General features: G+C 42.9%; 2 protein-coding genes across 6 annotated transcripts in view; one reads left to right on the top strand and one right to left on the bottom strand.

Annotated features, from left to right (window-relative positions):
• The window catches only part of OXSR1 (oxidative stress responsive kinase 1), an 89,944-nt gene extending 72,184 nt beyond the window's left edge, over positions 1 to 17,760 (bottom strand). For 2 of the 5 annotated variants that reach the window (XM_063805584.1, XM_526174.8), the window contains exons 1-2: positions 17,309 to 17,760; positions 43 to 155 (exon numbers count right to left, since the gene is read on the bottom strand). Coding sequence is in view for 3 of the 5 variants with exons in the window: in XM_526174.8 (XP_526174.2) it covers positions 43 to 155; positions 17,309 to 17,378 (183 nt within the window). In the remaining 2 variants the exon portion in view is untranslated. Of the gene's footprint in view, positions 1 to 42; positions 156 to 5,474; positions 5,597 to 17,308 lie in introns of those variants that run through there. The other 3 variants (XM_063805581.1, XM_063805582.1, XM_054681694.2) reach the window with 2 other exon arrangements.
• A 3-nt stretch (positions 17,761 to 17,763) lies between these two features.
• Positions 17,764 to 19,505, top strand: part of LOC101058262 (uncharacterized) — a 28,170-nt gene continuing 26,428 nt past the window's right edge. Inside the window, 1 exon segment of the mRNA NM_001280446.1 lies at positions 17,764 to 17,855. The gene's annotated coding sequence lies outside the window, so the exon portion shown is untranslated.

Raw genomic sequence — 19,505 nt, 5'->3', positions numbered from 1 at the left:
ATGAGTATATCTCTCCATTTCAGAAGTATAAGATGTGCATACCAGGAGTTCATCCATGCTAGTTTGACATTTCTCAAGGTTTATCCGTTTGATTGCCACTTTCTCCTTTTTAGGGGCACAATAAGCTGCTTGGACTACAGCAGTTGCTCCACTCCCTAAAAACAAATACATAAAAGAGTAAATAAGTAGATGGATATATAAAAACATGACATTTCTAATTCCCATACAATTTAAACAAGAGTAATCCTTATCTTGTTCCTACAGCACATAACAGATACAGAAAAATGCTCTAAAGAGTGTCAGTTAAAACAAAAGCCTCAACCATTTCATATGTACTGCCAATAAATACCAGTGCAAAAAAAATGTCAAAACTGCTAGTATTCCAGTTCCAGGATACAATGGCATAGGCTCACATTTCCTCACTCCTCTCCTCCAAATACAACTAAATAGCCTAAAAATAATTCAACAAACAATCATAAGAGGGCTCTGAAAGGTAGAAAGAGAGAGGTAGACTACTTAGGGATCTCAAGACTTCAAGAAAACACCACAGTAAGTTCACTGGGTTTTCCCTTTATCTCCCAAATATCCCAGACTGGACACCAGAGAGGCTTGTAAACTGGAATGAACACCAAAAATGGATGGATAAGGCAGATAAAGACAAATAAATAAATGAGAAAACTCTGCTCTCTCTGGCCAACAGTCTATGAAAGGGGCAGCTCAGCAGAGACCTAGCGGAGAGATACATTTTCCAGTCCCCATCCAGGACAGTGGTGAACCCAGTCCTCCCCAGCATCAGCAGGGTCTCCACACTATGCCTGAAACAGTAGCAGGCCAGATTCTCCACAGCGCCAGCCAGGTGTCTACCCCACACATGTGGCAATGTCAAGCCAATCTGCCCTTAGCAGCAGCAAAGCCAGGGCCCCACATCCACAGGTCAGCCCAGGCAGCTGCAGAGATAGAACGGGAGTTCTAGAGGTGCCAGAAGAATAAAACAGAAAAAAATAGCATTCCAAGAGATCTGAAAACTGAATTACCATAGGATTACAGCTCACAAAAGTAGGACAAGAGCTATACACTAAACTTAAATAGGGTAACTACCTATTAAAAGAGAAGAATTAAATAGGATCAAGAGTCTCAGCCAGGTGCAGTGGCATGCACCTGTAATCCTAGCTAATCAGGAGGCTGAGGCAAGAGGATCATCTAAGGCCAGGAGTTATAGACCAGCCTGGGAAACATAGCAAGAACCTGTCTCATTAAAGAAAAATAAAACAAAAAAAGTGTCCTAACATAATAACCTAAATGTCCAAGGTACAATAAAAAAAAAAAAAATGACATGTCATACCAAGAACCAGGAAAAGCACACGTGAATGAGAAAAGAAAAAAGATGACCACACGATCATACTGATGCCAACACCAAGATAAATCAGATGTTGGAATTACCTGACAAGAATTTTAAAGCAGCCGTCATAAAAGTGCTTCTACAAACGACTACAAAATCTTTTGAAACAGGCCGGGCATGGTGGCTCACGCCTGTTATCCCAGCACTTTGGGAGGCAGGCGGATCACAAGGTCAGGAGATCGAGACCATCTTGGCCAACATGGTAAAATCCCATCTCTACTAAAAATACAAAAATTAGCTGGGTGTGGAATCCCAGCTACTCGGGAGGCTGAGGCACGAGAATGACTTGAACCTGGGAGGCGGAGGTTGCAGTGAGCTGAGATTGCACCCTTGCACTCCAGCCTGGATGACAGAGTGAGACTCTGTCTCAAAAAAAAAAAAAAAAAAGCTTTTGAAACAAATAAAAAACAGAAAATCTCAGCAAAGAAGTAGAACTTACTTTTTAAAGTACCACATGGAAATTATACAACTGAAACATACAATTATCAAAATAAAACATTTGCTGGACAGACTCAATAGCAGAGTGGAAATGACAGAAGATAAATTTGGTGAACTTGAAGACAAGATTAACAGTTTGCTCTATCTAAACAACAGAGAGAAAACAGACTAGGGAAAAAAAAAAAAAACAAAGCCTTAGGGAATGGTGGGATAATGATAAAAGATCTAAAATCCATGCGTTAGGTAGAATAACGGGCCTCCCAAAAATGTACATCTTAATCCCCAAAGCCTGTGAATGTTACCATATGTGGCAAAAAAGGACTTTGCAGATGTTAAGGATCTTGAGATGGGAAGATTATCCTAAATTGTCTGGGTGGGCCCAATGTAATCATAAGGGACCTCGTAAGTGAAAGAGGGAAGCAGGAGGGTCAGTCAGAGGAGATGAGAGGATGGAAGTAGTCAGAGTTATAGCCAGGCACAGTGGCTCATGCCTATAATCCCAGCACTTTGGGAGGCCAAGGTGAGCAGATCGCCTGAGTCCAGAAGTTCAAGACCAGCCTGGGTGACATGGCAAAACCCTGTCTCTACAAAAAATACAAAAATTAGCTGGGCGTGGTGGTGTGCACTTATAGTCCTAGCTACTTGGGAGGCTGAGGTGGGAGATCATTTGAGCCTGGGAGGAAGAGGTTGCAGTGAGCCAAGAACATGCCACTGCACTCCAGCCTGGGAGACACAGTGATACTCGGTCTCAAAAAAAAAAAAAAAAAAAAAAAAGTTGGAGCTATACAGACATGAGCCAGGGAGCAAATACTGACACATGCCTAAAAACACTGTTTGCATTATGAAAACATACTAAGGGATGCCAGGCACAAAAGTCTATATATAGTATGATTCCAATTATATGAAATACCAAGATTATAAAAATCCATTGAAGCAGAAAGTAGATTAGTGGTTACCAAGGTCTGAAGAGGGAGAAATGGGGAGTACAGCTAATGAGTACAGTTGACCCATGAACAATGTGAACTTGAACTGCATGAGTCCACTTAGATAAAGATTTTTTCCGCCAGGAACAGTGTTTCACGCCTGTAATCCCAGCACTTTAGGCGGCTGAGGCTGGCGGATCACTTGAAACCAGAGTTCGAGACCAGGCTGGCCAACATGGAGAAACCCTGCCTCTACTAAAAATACAAAAATCAGGCTGGGCGCAGTGGCTCACGCCTGTAATCCCAACACTTTGGGAAGCCAAGGTGGGCAGATCACAGGGGGTCAGGAGATCAACACCATCTGGCCAACATAGTGAAACCCTGTCTCTACTAAAAATACAAAAATTAGCCGGGCATGGTGGCACACGCCTGTAGTCCCTGCTACTTGGGAGGGTGAAGCAGGAGAATCACTTGAACCCGGAAGGTGGAGGTTACAGTGAGCTGAGATTGCGCCACTTTCCTCCAGCCTGGGCAACACAGCAAGACTCTATTTTGGGGGAAAAAAAAAAGATTATTTCCAATCAAATGCAGATGGAAAATACAGTATTCACAGGATGAGAAACTCACATATATGGAGGGCTGACTTTTCACACAATGAGGGTCCTGCAGGACTAACTGCAGGACTTGAGTGTGCATGAATTTGGGTATAATTGAGTATGCATGAATTTGGGAGTCCTGGAACCAGTCCCCCACATATACTGAGGGAAAATTGTACATTGTTTCTTTTGGAGTTATGAAAACATTCTGGAATTAATGGTGATGGTTGTACAACTCTGTAAGTATGCTGAATTGTACACTTTAAAAGGATAAATTTTATGGTGTGTGAATTATATCTCAATAAAGCTGTTATAGGCCAGAAATAATGACTCACGCCTATAGTCCTAACACTTTGGGAGGCCAAGGCGGGAGGACTGCTTGAGTCCAGGAATTCGAGACCCGCATGGGCAACATGGCAAGACCCTGTCTATGAAAAATAAAAAAATTAGCCAGGCCAGGGCGGGAGCTCATGTCTGTAATCCCAGCACTTCGGGAGGCCAAGGTGGATGGATCGCTTGAGCCCAAGAGTTCGAGATCAGCCTGGGCAATATAGTGGGACTCTGTCCCTACAAAAATACAAAATTTAGCCAGGCGTTATGGCACACATGTGTAGTCCCAGCTACTAGGGAGCGTGAGGTAGGAGGATCGCTTGAGCCTGGGAGGTTGAGGCTGCAGTGAGCTGTGGTCATGCCACTGCACTCCAGCCTGGATGACAAAGCAGGACCCTGTCTCAAAAAAAAAAAAAAAAAAAAGCCAGGTGTGGTGGTGCACGTCTGTAGTCCCACCTAGTATGGAGCCTGAGGCGGGGAGGATCACTTGGGCCTGGGAGTTTGAGGCTGCAGTGGGCCATGATCACACCACTGCACTCCAGCCTGAATGACAGAGAGAGACCCCATCTCAAAAGTAAAAGAAAATAAAATAAAGCTGTTATTTAAAAATCCTTTCAAGTATGCCAACACATTTCTAATACTAATGTGCTGCAAACATTAAAAATTTAACATGAGGCCGGGTATGGTGGCTCATGCCTATAGACCTAGCACTTCGGGAGGTCATGGCAGGCAGATCACTTGAGCTCAGGAGTTTGAGACCAGCCTGGGCCACATGGCGAAACCTCATCTCTACAAAAAATACAAAAAAAAAAAAAACATATATGTATATAAATATATATATAAATATATATAAATATAAATATATATATAAATATATATATAAATATATATATAAATATATATTTATATATATAGCTGGATATGGTGATGCAGGCCTGCAGTCCCAGCTACTTGGGAGGCTGAGGCAGGAGAATCGCCTGAACCCAGGAGGCAGAGGTTGTAGTGAGCCGAGACCACCCCACCACACTCCGCCTGGGTGACAGAGCAAGACTCTGTCTCCAAAATAAAAAATATACATATATGATTTACACATATAACTATATAATTTGACAGAATTTGTTTGTTACATTTAAATCCATTTGAAAATCTCTCAATAAACACAACCATAGGCAACACCAACATGGATAAATACAACCATACATACAACACCAACATGAATAAATCCAAATCACAGTTCTGACAAACTAAGTAAAAACTCTGCACGGGGCTGGGCACAGTGGCTCACACCTGTAATCCCAGCACTTTGGGAGGCCGAGGTGGGCAGGTCACTTGAGCCAAGGAGTTCGAGACCAGCCTGGCCAACATGGCGAATCCCTGTCTCTATTAAAACAATACAAAAATTAGCAGGGTGTCGTCGCACACATCTGTAATCCCCGTTACTCAGGAGGCCGAGACACAAGAATTGCTTGAAGCTGGGAGGCAGAGGTTGCAGTGAGCTGAGATTGCACCACTGCCCTCCAGCCTGGGCAACAGAACAAGGCTCTGTCTCAAAAACCAAACAAACAAGTAATGGCACAAAACTCACATAATGCAAAATTTAAAATAAAATCCAATATTTAAGAACACACTTCTGGGGGTTGTGGCTCACATGTGTAATCTCAGCACTTTGGGAAGGTGAGGCAGGAGGATCATTTGGGGCCAGGAGTTCAAGACCAGCCTGGGCAACATGGCAAGACCCCGTCTCTAAAATGAAAAATAAAAAAATTAGCCAGGCATGGTGGTGCACACCTGTAGTCCCAGCTACTGGGGAGGCTGAGATGGGAAGATTGCTTGGGCCCAGGAGGTCAATGCTGCAGTGAGCCATGTTCACACCACTGCACTCCAGCCTGGGTGACAGAGTGAGACCTTGCCTAAAAAAACAAAAAAGAAAGAGAACGAAAGGAAGGAAATCAAAAAGAAAAGAAAAGAACATATTTAGCATTCAATAACATCATCCCCTAGTGTACATAAACAATTTTGACAACAGTTTAGGAACATTAACTTATTACTTGATAAAAATCATTCAACAGGCTACTATTGAAATAGTTTGCAGTTGATCTGCTTCTTGGCTGAGCTCCCTTTGTTATGTGTGTAAGACAGAGAGGCAGAATGGTAGTGCTTGCCATTAAGTTCCCTCCCTCTCATATCCCATCCTCTCTTAATTATTTCTGCATAGAAGCCCTGAAGAAAGTTTAACTGCTTTCTCTTGCCTTCAGTGAGAGGCCACTGGCTGACTCTTGGAAACACCACGGAATAGGAGAAGGAAGCTAATCATGCTGGTCACAAATCTACAAGAAATGCATTTCTCAAGTCACAGGAGACATAACATGGCCTCTGCAAGGTACCTTTGGTCCCAGATAACAGACATCTTCTAATATGCAGATGTGTTCACTGATTCTTTACAATATTTTTACAAATGTACTATCCAGTGGTGTTCTTTTTAACCAGTATTAATTCTCAAAGCAGCTATTCTACCCCTGGATAATCTAACACTGATTGATTTATCTTATATACATAAAACCTGAAATATATTAATAGCATGTCCTATGTAAACCAAAACCATGCTGGGGTTAAAAATGTAGATAAAGAAATGTTTGATTTTAACTTTAGTTATTATTTTCTAGTCATCAGTAAACACAGAATCAATTTCACTAATAACAAAACACCAAACATATGTATTATCAATCATAATTGTTTAGATACTAAAGTATCTTTCTTTCACTCAAAGATTCATTCACTTAATGAACAAATCTTCTCATGAGCGAGATATTATGCTCTGGTGTGATTTAACAAATGGTCAAATGACAAGATGCTAATGTTTCCCACACCCATTGATAAAAAGGGATTTGCAGGCTCCAGTTCTTCTATGCTAACAGTCACTTTCATCCATCTTCATATTATCTTCCCAAAACAAATGTCAAAATAATCTTCAGCAATTGAAAAATATTTTAAGGTTCTAACATAGAAGATTATGGTAATGCGGTAAAAACTCACTACTTTCAACAGTAATTCAGAATAATCAATGACGTTTTCCCATTAGAAAAAAATTTACTTCACAGAAAATAGCAATTAATAATGTAAATACAATATGGAAGAATATCTAAAAGTTTTATCATAATTATTTTAACTATTCACCAATATTTTGCAATAATCTAATAATATAGAAGGATTAGAGATACAAATAAAAAATATTTCATCTCTTCTTCAAAGCAGGGTTCCTTAATACAGTTGTTTAACCATTTACTGGGTTTACCATCATTCTTCTTGATGTAAATAGGATCAAATAGAAAATATCAGTATACACTGCACATAACAAAAACAAAAGTTATTTGTAAAACTGTTACTTCAGTATAAATATTCATACATACGGGTAAAAGTATCTGTTAGGAATGGTTTAGTCTGCTATAATAGGATGTTTTAGAAAAAAAAATTTTTTTAAAGAACAAAAGGAATGGTTTAGTCAAAGTGTGATAGCTACTTCCCTAATGCCTTCGACTAAGCATTGGCCTAATCTGAATACCAACACCATGGAAAATTTAAAACAATTTGCAATAAAACATCCTAATTCAGCCTTTCACTACTTCACATTGGCACGCCTCCTCAATGCCCCATCCTACATCCTCACTTCTTCCACTCTTCTTCTGTCCTCTCCTAGTTAGTTCTTTAACTGCAACCAACGTTAGCCTACGTCACACAGCAGAATAAATTAATGTGCAGAAAATATGGATGAAACTTCTCCTTAAATCTTTCAAACTGGGTAACTCTACTTCTTGAGACAGAGAAGGATCTGCCCAAGCATGAGCAGGACTAAGAAAAAATTTCAGTTTCTCTCCGCTTTACTAAACTTAGAAATTTAAGAGAGAGAACGTAGGGCCGGGCATTGTGGCTCCCACCTGTAGTCTCAGCGCTTTGGGAGGCCAAGGCAGGCAGATCACTTGAGCTGACAAGTTTGAGACCAGCCTGGCCAACACGGTAAAACCCCGTCTCTACAAAAAAATACAAAAATTAGCCGGCTGTGGTGGCACACGCCTGTAGTCCCAGCTACTTGGGAGGCTAAGGTGGGAGGATGGCTTGAACCTGGGAGGCAGAGGTGAGCCATGATCATACTGCTGCACTCCAGCCTGGGCAACAGAGCAAGACCCCACCTCAAAAATAAATTTTTTTAAAAAGAGAGAGATAATGTAAAAGTAGATATTCCTGTCAGGAAAAAATGAATTAAATGAATCAAATCAAATGAACACATTTTCTCCTAAATTGTGCCCAGCCATCACTATAATAGGCTTATAGTCTAAAGATTTTAAAGTATATTTTAGTAAGGTTTTGCATTCACTAAAGAAAAGCACTAGCCCAGGCTGTTTTGAAAGATGACTAAAGTATTGTCACCTGAACCACACAAAACATAAGAATTTACAATTTTGTTAACCCCTTTTCTAAATAAGGTCTCGTCAGAGTCATGTTGAAAATTAACTGGCAAAACATCTGTAAGAATAGTCATCATCATAAAAATCATGCTATTCTCTCCATACAAAGATGAAAATAAAGACACTGCCATATGCTTCAAGTAATTATTCAAGCAGCCTGATGGTTTTGCAATGAATCATCACTCGCTCTCCTGTTCACTCTGGTGATCTCCCATCTGAGTGGATGGCAACTCCATTCTTCCAGATGCTCTAGCCAAAAATCTTGGAATCATCTTATCTTCCCTTTCTCTCACATCTAATCCAACAGCAAATCCTCCTAACTTCAAAAAATATGCTATATCCAGAATCTGACCACTTCTCACCATCTCCACTACTACTTCTCTCCCCTGGATAACCTCCTTCCACCCTTGTGCCCTTATAAAACTATTCTTCATATTGCAGCCTGAGGTGTTTGTTTGTTTGTTTTTGAGACAGTGTCTCATTCTGTCACCCAGGCTGGAGTGCAGTGGCGCCATCTCGGCTCACTGCAACCTCTGTCACTCGGGTTCAAGCCTCTGTCACTCGGGTTCAAGCCTCTGTCACTCGGGTTCAAGCGATTCTCATGCCTCAACCTCCCGAGTAGCTGGGATTACAGACATGCACCACCAAACCCAGCTAATTTTTGTATTTTTAGTAGAGATGGGGTTTCACCGTGTTGGCCAGGCTGGTCTCAAACTCCTGGCCTCATGTGATCCACCCGCCTCCGCCTCCCAAAGTGCTGGGATTACAGGTGAGGCACCTCGCCCAGCCTGCAGCCTGAGTTTTAAAACGTAAGTCAGGTCATGTTAAATCTCTGTTCAAAACCCTGCAATGATTTTCAGTCTTACTCAAAGCAAAAGCCAAGTTCCTACAACGACTTACAACCTGACAATCAGGACCAAGCATCCATACCACCTTACCTTTCTAACCTCTTCACCTATCTGTCTCTTCACCTTCTGATTTACTCTGCTCTAGCTGCCCTCAAACCTCCTTAGCATTCCTTAATCACATTAGCCTGCTTCTGCTTCAGAACCTTTGTTCTTGTTGTCCTCTGCTTGGAACAAACTTCCTGCAGATAACCACATCATTCACTTCTTCACCTTCTTCGGGTCTTTCCTCAACTGTCACCTTCTCAGTGAGGTTTTCCCTGACCTAAAACTGAAACCCCACCTCCACCCCTAGCAGTCCCTAACCCCTTTCCCTGCTTTTTCTTCTTTAGAATTTCTAGATTATAAACTCTGTGAAAGCAGGCATTTTTTGTGTTTGCTTCATTGTTTTATCTCCAGCATCCAGAACAGTGCCTGGCACATAACAGGAGTTCAATAAATATTTGCTGAATGAATTAATCACATAGTGGGGTATATTTTCAAGGAAAAAAAATCTTGTTTGGGGCAGAACACACACAGAAATAGCCCAGTCTTCATGGGTGTTATTTCATCGTTACCATCATGTACATTAACATTCACTGAGCATCCATTCTGTGTGCCAAGTCTATGCTGAGCATTTTCTTTACTTACATTTCTTCTTTTCATCTAATCATTACAATAATCCCATGCGATAGGTATTCATGGTCTTACAAGACAATGTAAGTAAAGCAATGTAATTAAGGTAAAACTTAGGTCATACAGTTAGTTAGGCAGAGTAGGGCCTAGAAATAAGAACTACCTGAGTTTCAACACTATGCTCTTAATCGGTAGGCAACTACCTCTTCAGATTAAAGCTAACATTTATTAACTGATTACTATGCATCAGGTTAAATTATTTACTTGCAATACCCTATTTGACTATTTTCATTAAAAAAAAAAATGAGGCCAATATTCTTAGTTGCTTAGCAAACATACAATTTCCCCTTCTTTAGTAAGAGAATCCTGACCTATTTTGTTTGAAGTAATAATGTGTCCAGCTAAAGCTTCATTTCGCAGTCTCCCTTGCAAATGACCAAATTATGCAGTTCTGGCCAGTAAAATAGAAGTGGAAGTCACTGAGTAAGGCATCTAGGAAAGAAAGCCTTTTAAAAGAGAACCAACTCAGCTGTCATGTGTCTTTGTCCTTTTGCCATATTCTTCTGGACTAGAACACAAGCATGAGTCTAGAGGTGGAACAACCATCTTCCAACTATGAGAAGGAGAGTCACCTGCTAAGTGTGGTCGCATGAAAAAACTAGGAGCCTGGGTGCCTGACAGCACCTAGGCTGCCACCTCCAGTCTTCTTGTTATATAAGGGGGAAAAAGGATTTTATTAAGCCACTATTATTTCCATTTTCCCCACATGCAGAGAAATGTAAGCCCTATTTGATACAACACTATGAGGTTGTTGGCCCAATGCTGGCCTCATAGAAAATGTCACCTTAGCTGAGTCTCCCAATCAATGGAAAAATACACTATTAAGCACCACTCTATTGAAAGCACGAAGTCCTTCACATTTATGGAGGCGCTAAAGGTAAGGCCCTGGAATCTGTATTTGAAAACCACAACTTTAAACTCAAAATGTGTGGCTAGTAAACAATCAATGAAAATAAAAAGAAGGGAAAGTCAAGAATAGAAATATATTGCACTGCCTTCAAAGTGTCAAAGCTAGGTGAATCACACCTTAAACCTAGTATTAAGTTTTCAATTTTCTAGTCTGAGGTAAATAGTAAATACTTATTGAGACTTTTCAAGATGCAGGGCAATAAAACCTAACTGGCACAGCCCTCTCTGCCATCATATTGTATTATTAGCAATATCATGGTGACGGTCCTTACAGTTATACTACGATGTCCAACATAAATCCCTAAATCCATCTAAACCTGAATAAGGCCTGGACTAAGAAAAAAAAAGATGCGAAAATAAAATAAATGCAATAATGTTCCAATAAGCATTAAAAACAGATTCAAAATATTTTAAGTGTCACAAGCTTTCACATCACATAGTATTTCATATTTCATGGCAATACCAAAAATTGGGAAATATGAGGACAAGGGGAAGGGTAAAAAAAAGTCAGAGATAATAACAACTATCATTTTATACAAGCTAAACACTTCCCACAAATAATTACACTCAATCTATATAACGGCCCCAGTGACATAGGTACTATTCTCCCCACTATACAGACAAAAAGCTGACATGGAAACTAATCATATAATTTGTCTAAGATCACATAACTAGTAAGAGGCAATGTCAGGATTTGAATCTGGGTCAGTCTAACCCCAAAGCCCAAATTTTTACAGCTGCTTCAACACATGCCAAATACAGTATAACACATGCTCAGAAATTCTAATCTAAGACTAAGGGCTCAAAAATACTGAAAGATCAATGATTAATTGTGAGAATGATACTAACATCTTTTACACATAATCATACTTAAAGAACTTCAAATCTTGCCAAAGCATGCTTAAGGTGATACAATTCTTTAAAAAAAAAAAAAGTCCTTTGAATTTTCAATCTATAGGCTTTTAATATGTTCCTAAGAGGAGATTCTGTTCTCTGTAGGATTTAACGAGAAAGATGAAGAACAAAACAGAATGTGAGAAACAATCCCATAAATAGTATACTGCTGAGAAGCAAATGTGAAAAAAATTACAGTTCAAATAAACATGTTACAGTTCAAATAAATGTACGTGTTTTGATGGAGATGACACCATTACACTGATTTCTCTAGAATACAATCCTTTGAAAACAAAATTTAAATGATCCCAAACCCTTTTTTCTAGATTTTAATCATGTGTTTCCTGAAAAAGTTGAGTGTAATCTGAAATCATAAAGATTCATTTTGAAGACTATAGCTTATTATAAAATACTATGTAACAAACATTTTGGTATGGAAGCAAAGTTAGAATAAGAATACAATGCTTTACTGAAACTTGCTACTTATACTAGGCTGTAGCTCAAAGAAAAAAATTTTTTTTCTCCCTGTTGGGAAAATGGAGAGAGGCTGTCAGGAGCAGACTGGAAGGACTGCTGTGTGACAGGTGTGGAACATCCATCAGATTTTTTTCACTCTAAGGATAGATACTTCCCTTGGCCAGGCACAGTGCTTTCACACCTGTAAATCCCAACACTTTAGGAGGCTAAGGTGGGAGGATCACTTGAGCCCAGAAGTAGAGACCAGCCTGGACAACATATGAGACCCTGTCTCTACAAAAAAATAAAACAATGAGGCGGGCATGGTGACACGTGCCTGTAGTCCAGCTACTGGGGAGGCCGAGGCAAGAGGATCACTCGAGCCAGGAGTTCATACAGTGAGACAGTGAGCTGTGATTACATTCCAGCCTGGGTGACAGAGTGAGATCCTTCTCAGAAAAAAGCAGTGGAGATAATTCCCTTAATCTGTGAGACAATGACCCCCATCTTCCAGTTTATATCCAAGAACGAATCAATGTAGATACAGGAACAAGGATCCCGAATTAGGCTACAGGAGACACAGATGCCAGTATTGGCTCTGCCTCTAATTAGCTACATGGCTTTAGGCAGTCATTTTACCTTTCTGTCTCTGTGTCTTCAACTGTAAAACAAGGTGGTTCACCTTACTTCACATCATACACAAAAATTAACTCAGTATGTATCAGAGGCTTAAATGCAAGAGCTAAAACTAACACTTAAAAAAAAACAGGAAAAAAAAATCTTCACAATGTTGGGTTAGTAAAGATTTCTTAGATACAACACCAAACACAAAATCAATAAAAGAAAAAAATGATAAACATCAAAATTCAAAACTTTTGTACTTTAAAAGACTCCATTAAGAAAATGAAAGAGGCCAGGCGCGGGGGCTCACACCGGTAACCCCAACACTTTGGGAGGCCGAGGCAGGCAGATCATCTGAGGTCAGGAGTTCGAGACCAGCCTGGCCAACATGGTGAAACCCAGTCTCTACTAAAAATACAAAAACTTAGCCTGGTGTGGTGGCACGCACGTGTAATCCCACCTACTCGGGAGGCTGAGACAGGAGAATTGCTTGAACCCAGGAAGCGGAGGTTGCAGTGAGCCAAGATCATGCCACTGCACTCCACTGGGCGACAGAGTAAGACTCCAACTCAAAAATAATAATAATAATAAAATTAAAGAAGGCTAAGCGCAGTGGCTCACGCCTGTAATCCTAGCACTTTAGAAGGCTGAGGCAGGCGGATCACTTGAGCGATCAGGAATTTGAGACCATCCTGGGAAATGTGGCGAAACCCAGTTTCTACAAAAAACACAAAAATTAGCCAAACGTGGTGGCACGTACCTGTAGTCCCAGCTACCTGGGAGGCAGGGGTGGGAGGATCACTTGAGCCCAGGAGGTGGAGTGAGCCCTGATCATGACACTGCACTCCACCCTAGGTGACAGAGTAAGACTCTGTCTCAAAAAAAAAGAAAGAAAATGAGAAGAAGAAAAAAACTACAGACAGGAAAATATTTAAATTAAATCATATATCAGATGAACGACACATACCTAGAATGAATACACATACAAACACACATACACACACTTCTATAACTCAAAAAAAAAAAACAAAAAAAAAAAAACAAACAGCCAGGCGCAGTGGCTCACCCCTGTAATCCCAGCACTTTGGGAGGCCAAGGCAGACGGATCACCTGAGGTCAGGAGTTTGAGACCAGCCTGCCCAACATGGTGAAACCCCATCATTACTAAAAACACAAAAATTAGCTGGGCATGGTGGCAGGCACCTATAACCCCAGCTACTCAGGAGGCTGAGGCAGGAGAGTTGCTTGAACTCAAGAGGCAGAGGTTGCAGTGAGCCGAGATGGCACCACTGCACCCCAGCCTGGGCAACAGAGCAAGACTCCATCTCAAAAAAAAAACAACCCAATGGGCAGTCCAAGTGGACAAAAGATTTGAATAGATATTTCACCAAAGAAGATCCATGAAAGTCTAATAAATAAGGACATGAAAGGATGTTCATCATCATTAGTCATTAGGGCAATGCAAATCAAAACCACAATGAGATACCACTTCATAGTCACTAGGATGGTTACACGCAAAAAGACAACAAATGTAGAGAAACAAGAACTCTTATAATTACTAGTAGGAACATAAAATGGTACAGTTACTTTGAAAATCAGTTTGGCAGTTTCTTAAACAGTTGAATTTGTGATATAACCCAGCAATTCCACTCCTGGGTATACATCCAAGAAAAATGAAACATATTCATGGGGTGACTTGATGTGAATACTCAAAGCAGCCTTGTTCCAAACAGCCAAAAAGCAGAAACAATCCAATGCCCATTAACTGGTATCCAATAAAAAGGAACCATGTACTACATGGCAGATGGATGAACCTCAAAAAGCATTATGGAAAGTAAAAGAAGCCAAACACAAAGGACCACATATTATATGATTACATTTACATAAAATGTCCAGAAAGGACAAATCTATAGAGACAGAAAGTATATTTGTGATTGCCTGGGGCTGGGGGTGGGAACAGGGAGTAACTGCAAATGGACATGAGGCATCTTTCTGGAATGATGGAAATGTTCTAAAATTGGATTGTGGTGATGACTGAACAATTATGTAAATTTACTAAAAGATTATTGAATTGTACATTTTAATCAGGTAAATCTTATGGTACGTAAATTATATCTCAAAATTGTTTTTTTAAATGAAAAAATATTTATGCTAAGTGGAAGAAACCAAACATGAAAGACCACATGTTATATGATCCCATTTATACAAATGTCCAAAAAAGGCAAGTCTATAGAGACAAAAAGTAGATTTGTGGTTGTCTAAGGCTGGAGGTGGAAAAAGGGATTAACTCGTAAGAAAGCACAAGAGATCTCATGGGGATGATGGAAATATTCTAAAACTGGATTATGGTGATAGTTGTACGACACAGGGAATTTACTAAAAACCACTAAATGTTACACTTAAAATGGGTGAATTTTATATTAAATTATACCTCAGTAAAGTTGTTTTAAATCTATGAAAGATGGTCAAATCACATTGGAGTTCCTAACCTTTTAAAAACCATGGACCACCTTGTGAATGTGAGGAACACTAACCCTATCCAGAAGACTGAGAGACTCCCTTTTGCCCACTCACAGACATCCTATGGGTCTGAGGACACCAAATTAACAAATCACGAAATCTCTAGCGCCTTTGCAACTCTGAAACTCTCTGCCACCTTAACAGCAAAGGCTTTGAGAATGACTACAACCATCCTCTTCACCCTAGAAAGATGGACACACTACCAGAAAAAAAAAAAAAAAAACTCTTCTTTTAAAATGATGATAGGGAACCTCCTCTTTACTTCTCTGACATCATTTTGGAATCTTCCATTTAATCCTTTCCTTCAATATGAAACTCTGACTGGGGGAACCAGAAGCAATCAGTCCAGACTGGGAACTAGCTGTCTTTAGAACCAACGAATACATGTCAAAGACCCAATATGTAGCAAGGACACAGGCCCATGAAGTGGCTTAAGCAAAGATGTGATGTCTTTATTTAGTCCGAGTTGTTTTGTTTTGTTTTTGTTTTTCCTATACGAACCAATATTGCTTTAAGCCCAGATTGTCTTAAAACAAGAGGCAAGTAAAGTAAAAACAAAAATTATTTCACGAAGTTCTTTTTAAACCCACAGTGAAATAAACACTGACACCCCCAAGGCAGCTAGGAAGTCTTCAGTTGGTCTTTGTTATAAAACTAATTTTAGGGCAGGATGCTGGCAAAGTAGATAATTCGCCTTCCTCCAATACACAGGTGTCTGCTCATGTCCGTTGGATTGAGCCTGTATAGCTAAACCCACCCCCTTTTGATTTCCAAGGTCACTGGATTATTGTTGTCCAACAAATACTCCCCTCATCCCCAGTCCCCAGCCTCCTCCCAATCCCTAGGCTTCTGTGAGAATTACAATCTATGTGCAAGTTTTGGTCTCTGCCAACTGGTATTCCTGGACCCGCTTCAAATCTTTTCACACACCAGCCCAATTTATCGGATCACGTCAAGGCACTATTTGAGGGCCTCCAGTGATCCTTAAAATTCCAAAATCTGTACCAAAGCTGAGAAGATCCCTAAGATCTGGCTCCTCCCTTCCCTCTCTATCCTTGCCAGCCTTCCTTCAGGTCCTAAAACAAATCAAGCTCTTCCCTTACTCAAGGCCACTGCATCTCTATATCCCTCTGTAAGGAAAAATCTTCCCGAGGCTCTTAATCCTCACTTCTCATGCTTCAGGGCTCAACTGAAATGTCATCGCCTCAGAAAAAGAATTTTCCTTGAAATCACCCTAAGTAGATCTCCAGGTTATTCTCTATCAGAACATCTTGTTTATCTCCTTCATGGCACTTGCCAAAGCCTCTTCAAATTTTTTTTTTTTTTTTTTTTTTTTTTTGAGTCGGAGTCAGGCTTTGTCGCCCAGGCTGGAGTGCAGTGGCGCGATCTCCGCTCACTGCAAGCTCCGCCTCCCGGGTTCAAGGATTCTTCTGCCTCAGCCTCCCGAGTAGCTGGGATTACAGGCGCGCACCACCACACCCAACTAATTTTTGTATTTTTAGTAGAGACGGGGTTTCACCATATTGGCCAGGCTGGTCTCGAACTCCCGACCTCGTGATCCGCCCGCCTCGGCCTCCCAAGGTGCTGGGATTACAGGCGTGAGCCACCACGCCCAGCCCTTCTTACTTCTTTTTGTCTTCTTATTTAATGTCTACCTCCCCGACTGGAAAGTCAGTTGGAAGGAGCCATAAGTTGGGTCTCGGCTGCTCAGCGCGGTTCCTGCAGCTTCACCTGGAGGATCCCCAGTTAGCCCCAGCACGGATGGAGGAAAAACTTAAAGCTCCCTATCTATCCCACAATCCCAGAAATCGATGGCTGTGCCCACTTCAAGATCCCATTTCTCACACAGCCTCGGAAAGGCCTGTCCCACACCTGCACTTTCTTTCTCTACAAGACACATGGGCCGCTCCTGTCTACACATTTGAGAATCCTGTACACAAATCTCTCCTGAGCCCCCTCAAGCCTCACCCCACCCCACGCCACCTCACAGGCGCGCGCCTCAAAACCCCCTTCCCGTCTCACACGCGCTCCTCGACACAAGCGTCCTACAAGCTCCCAGCCCCACAAGCGCCCCACGAATTCCTATGAGGGCTGCGCTCCCCGAGCTCCCGCGGCTCCCCACGTTCCCGCGTCCCCCGCCGCCCAGCGCCGCGCCTCCCCCCTCCGCAGAGCCTGCTCTCACCGATCACCTCCTGCAGCTCGTAATCGTCCCTGTTGATGGACCAGGGCAGGGCGCTCGAGTCCTCGGACATGACGGCGACAGCGGCTCGCGGTCCTCCCTCAAACTCGCTGACCTCGCTGGTCTCCTCGCCGCGCGTCTCCCCACCCCCAACAGCCGCCGCCGCCGCCGCGCCCCCACCAATCGTCTCGGAACAGCCACGGGTCGGACGGCGCCGGGGCGCGGGGTCACCGCGCGGCAGAGCAGCGGGGGCTCAGAGCTCCGGCGGACCTCGCCTCCTGCTCCTCCGAGTCCGGCACTGCGCGGCCCAGCCCACGTCCTGTCCTCGGCCTCCGCAGCAGCAGCTACAGAAGCTTTGCCTGGGCCCAGCCCCTCTGTCCCGCCCTCCACCCCAGCCCCACGCACGGGCCAAACTTTCCCCTCTTCCTCCACCTGCCGACACGCAGCGCGCTGACGTCACTGCGCTGGTCACGCCCCACCTCGGGCCCGCCTCCGGTCGCCATCTCCAGTGTGGCTGGATGTAAAGTGAGCGAGCTAGAAACCCGAGAAGGTAGGAGTTCGCGGTGAAAGGGAAGAAGTGCTTAGGTAGAGGTTCATCGAAGGCATCGAAAAGCCGTAGGAGAGCCTCAAGTAGCACAGAGGCAGTAGCCACACTAAGCATGGCGACCAAAGGGCAGCAAAGTAGAAGGGGCAGAGCCACTTCTAGCGCCTGGGGCACGCTGCTGTCTCCGTCGTCGCATTCATTGGTTTGTTTGAGAAGGAATCAGAAAAGCAATGGGTGTGGGTAGACGTCAGTCATAAATTGGTCCCGCCTCCAGGCTCTTAGCGCGCTTCTCCGTGTTAGGGCTGCAGCCCTTCAAGAGCTCCGTTACCGCGCTCGTCTTACCACTTCCTCTGGAGTGACGTCACGGCGTAACCGTCACACCCTCGAGACGTGCAAAAGGCTCTACAGGGTGTGGAGAAACCCTGAGGGAGCGGCTGGGTGGGGTAGCCTTTGGGTGTGGACCACTGCCAACTAGGATAAAAGGCCTTGGGCCACTGGTCGGAGTGAAACTGGAAGTTTGCCTGGTGACATTTTTTTCAAGGCGGACGTTCTCTCTAACGCTTGTCGCGGCGCTGTCTCTCGCGGGTCCACCCTGCACTGGGCGGGTTCTGTCCATTCGCAGCTTTAGATCTGAAGCTCAAATAAGCATCTGCCTTGAGGGACTCGGGAGGTTGTCTTTCTTCCCCCCGGACAGGGCTTGGGGTATTAAACAAGTGAGATCGACCCACGGATTTGGGGGTTGTCTCACGGGCGTTGGCTTTTGTCGCCCCCACTGAACAGTTTTCTCAGTTTGACTACGTAGGGCCGTTAGAGAAATTAGCGAGCTGAAGACTGAACACGCTTGGTAAATTGGATTTTAAAAAATAATGAGCATCCAACAGGGATAGGGCTAGGTGCGAAACTGTTCTAGGTTGGACACCTTTCAGTCCAACTGCAGTCATTAAGGAAGAGACCTTAGGCCGGGTGCGGTGGCTCACGCCTGTAATCCCAACACTTTGGGAGGCGGAGGTGGGCGGACCACCTGAGGTCAGGAGTTCGAGACCATCCTGACCAACATGGTGAAACTCCCTCTCTACTAAAATACAGAAAAATCGCTGGGCGTGGTGGCTGGCGCCTGTAATCCCAGCTACTAGGGAGGCTGAAGCAGGAGGCGAAGGTTGCAGTGACCCGAGAGCATGCCACTGCACTCCAGTCTGGGCAACAGACGGAGACACCGTCTCAGAAAAAGGAAGAGACCTTCGCCTAGGCCCAGCTGAGACGGAGCAGGGACCCCTTTTAGGGCCTGCAGGCCCCCAACCATGGAAATAAAGGAAAATCTTGAGTTACTTCAAGAGAAATTCCCGGCACTTAGCTAGCCTTGAAAAGTTAATGAACCCCTTGATAAGCAAGAGGGCAATAATAACTTTAAACAATAGCCAAAGAAACTAAAATAACTGGATGTTTGGTTCCCTATAAAAACTAAAGATAACATCAACACATGTCCCTGAGTTGTTTTTTAGAAACCCAGACCCCCACCAAATGGATCTGCTGGCACATAGACCTCAGAGAATGGGGAGCTAAGGACTGGACTCTGACTGGTGGTTTGTTTTTTCTCTAAGTTTCTTCTTCCTGAAGAAGGTCATGCCCACAAGCTGTAGCTAACATTCTTTTCTACTG

Source organism: Pan troglodytes, chromosome 2, assembly GCF_028858775.2.
Source record: "Pan troglodytes isolate AG18354 chromosome 2, NHGRI_mPanTro3-v2.0_pri, whole genome shotgun sequence".
Taxonomy (NCBI): Eukaryota; Metazoa; Chordata; class Mammalia; order Primates; family Hominidae; genus Pan; species Pan troglodytes.
The sequence above is the reverse complement of the archived record's forward strand: the minus strand, read 5'-3'. Positions and strand labels throughout refer to the sequence as shown.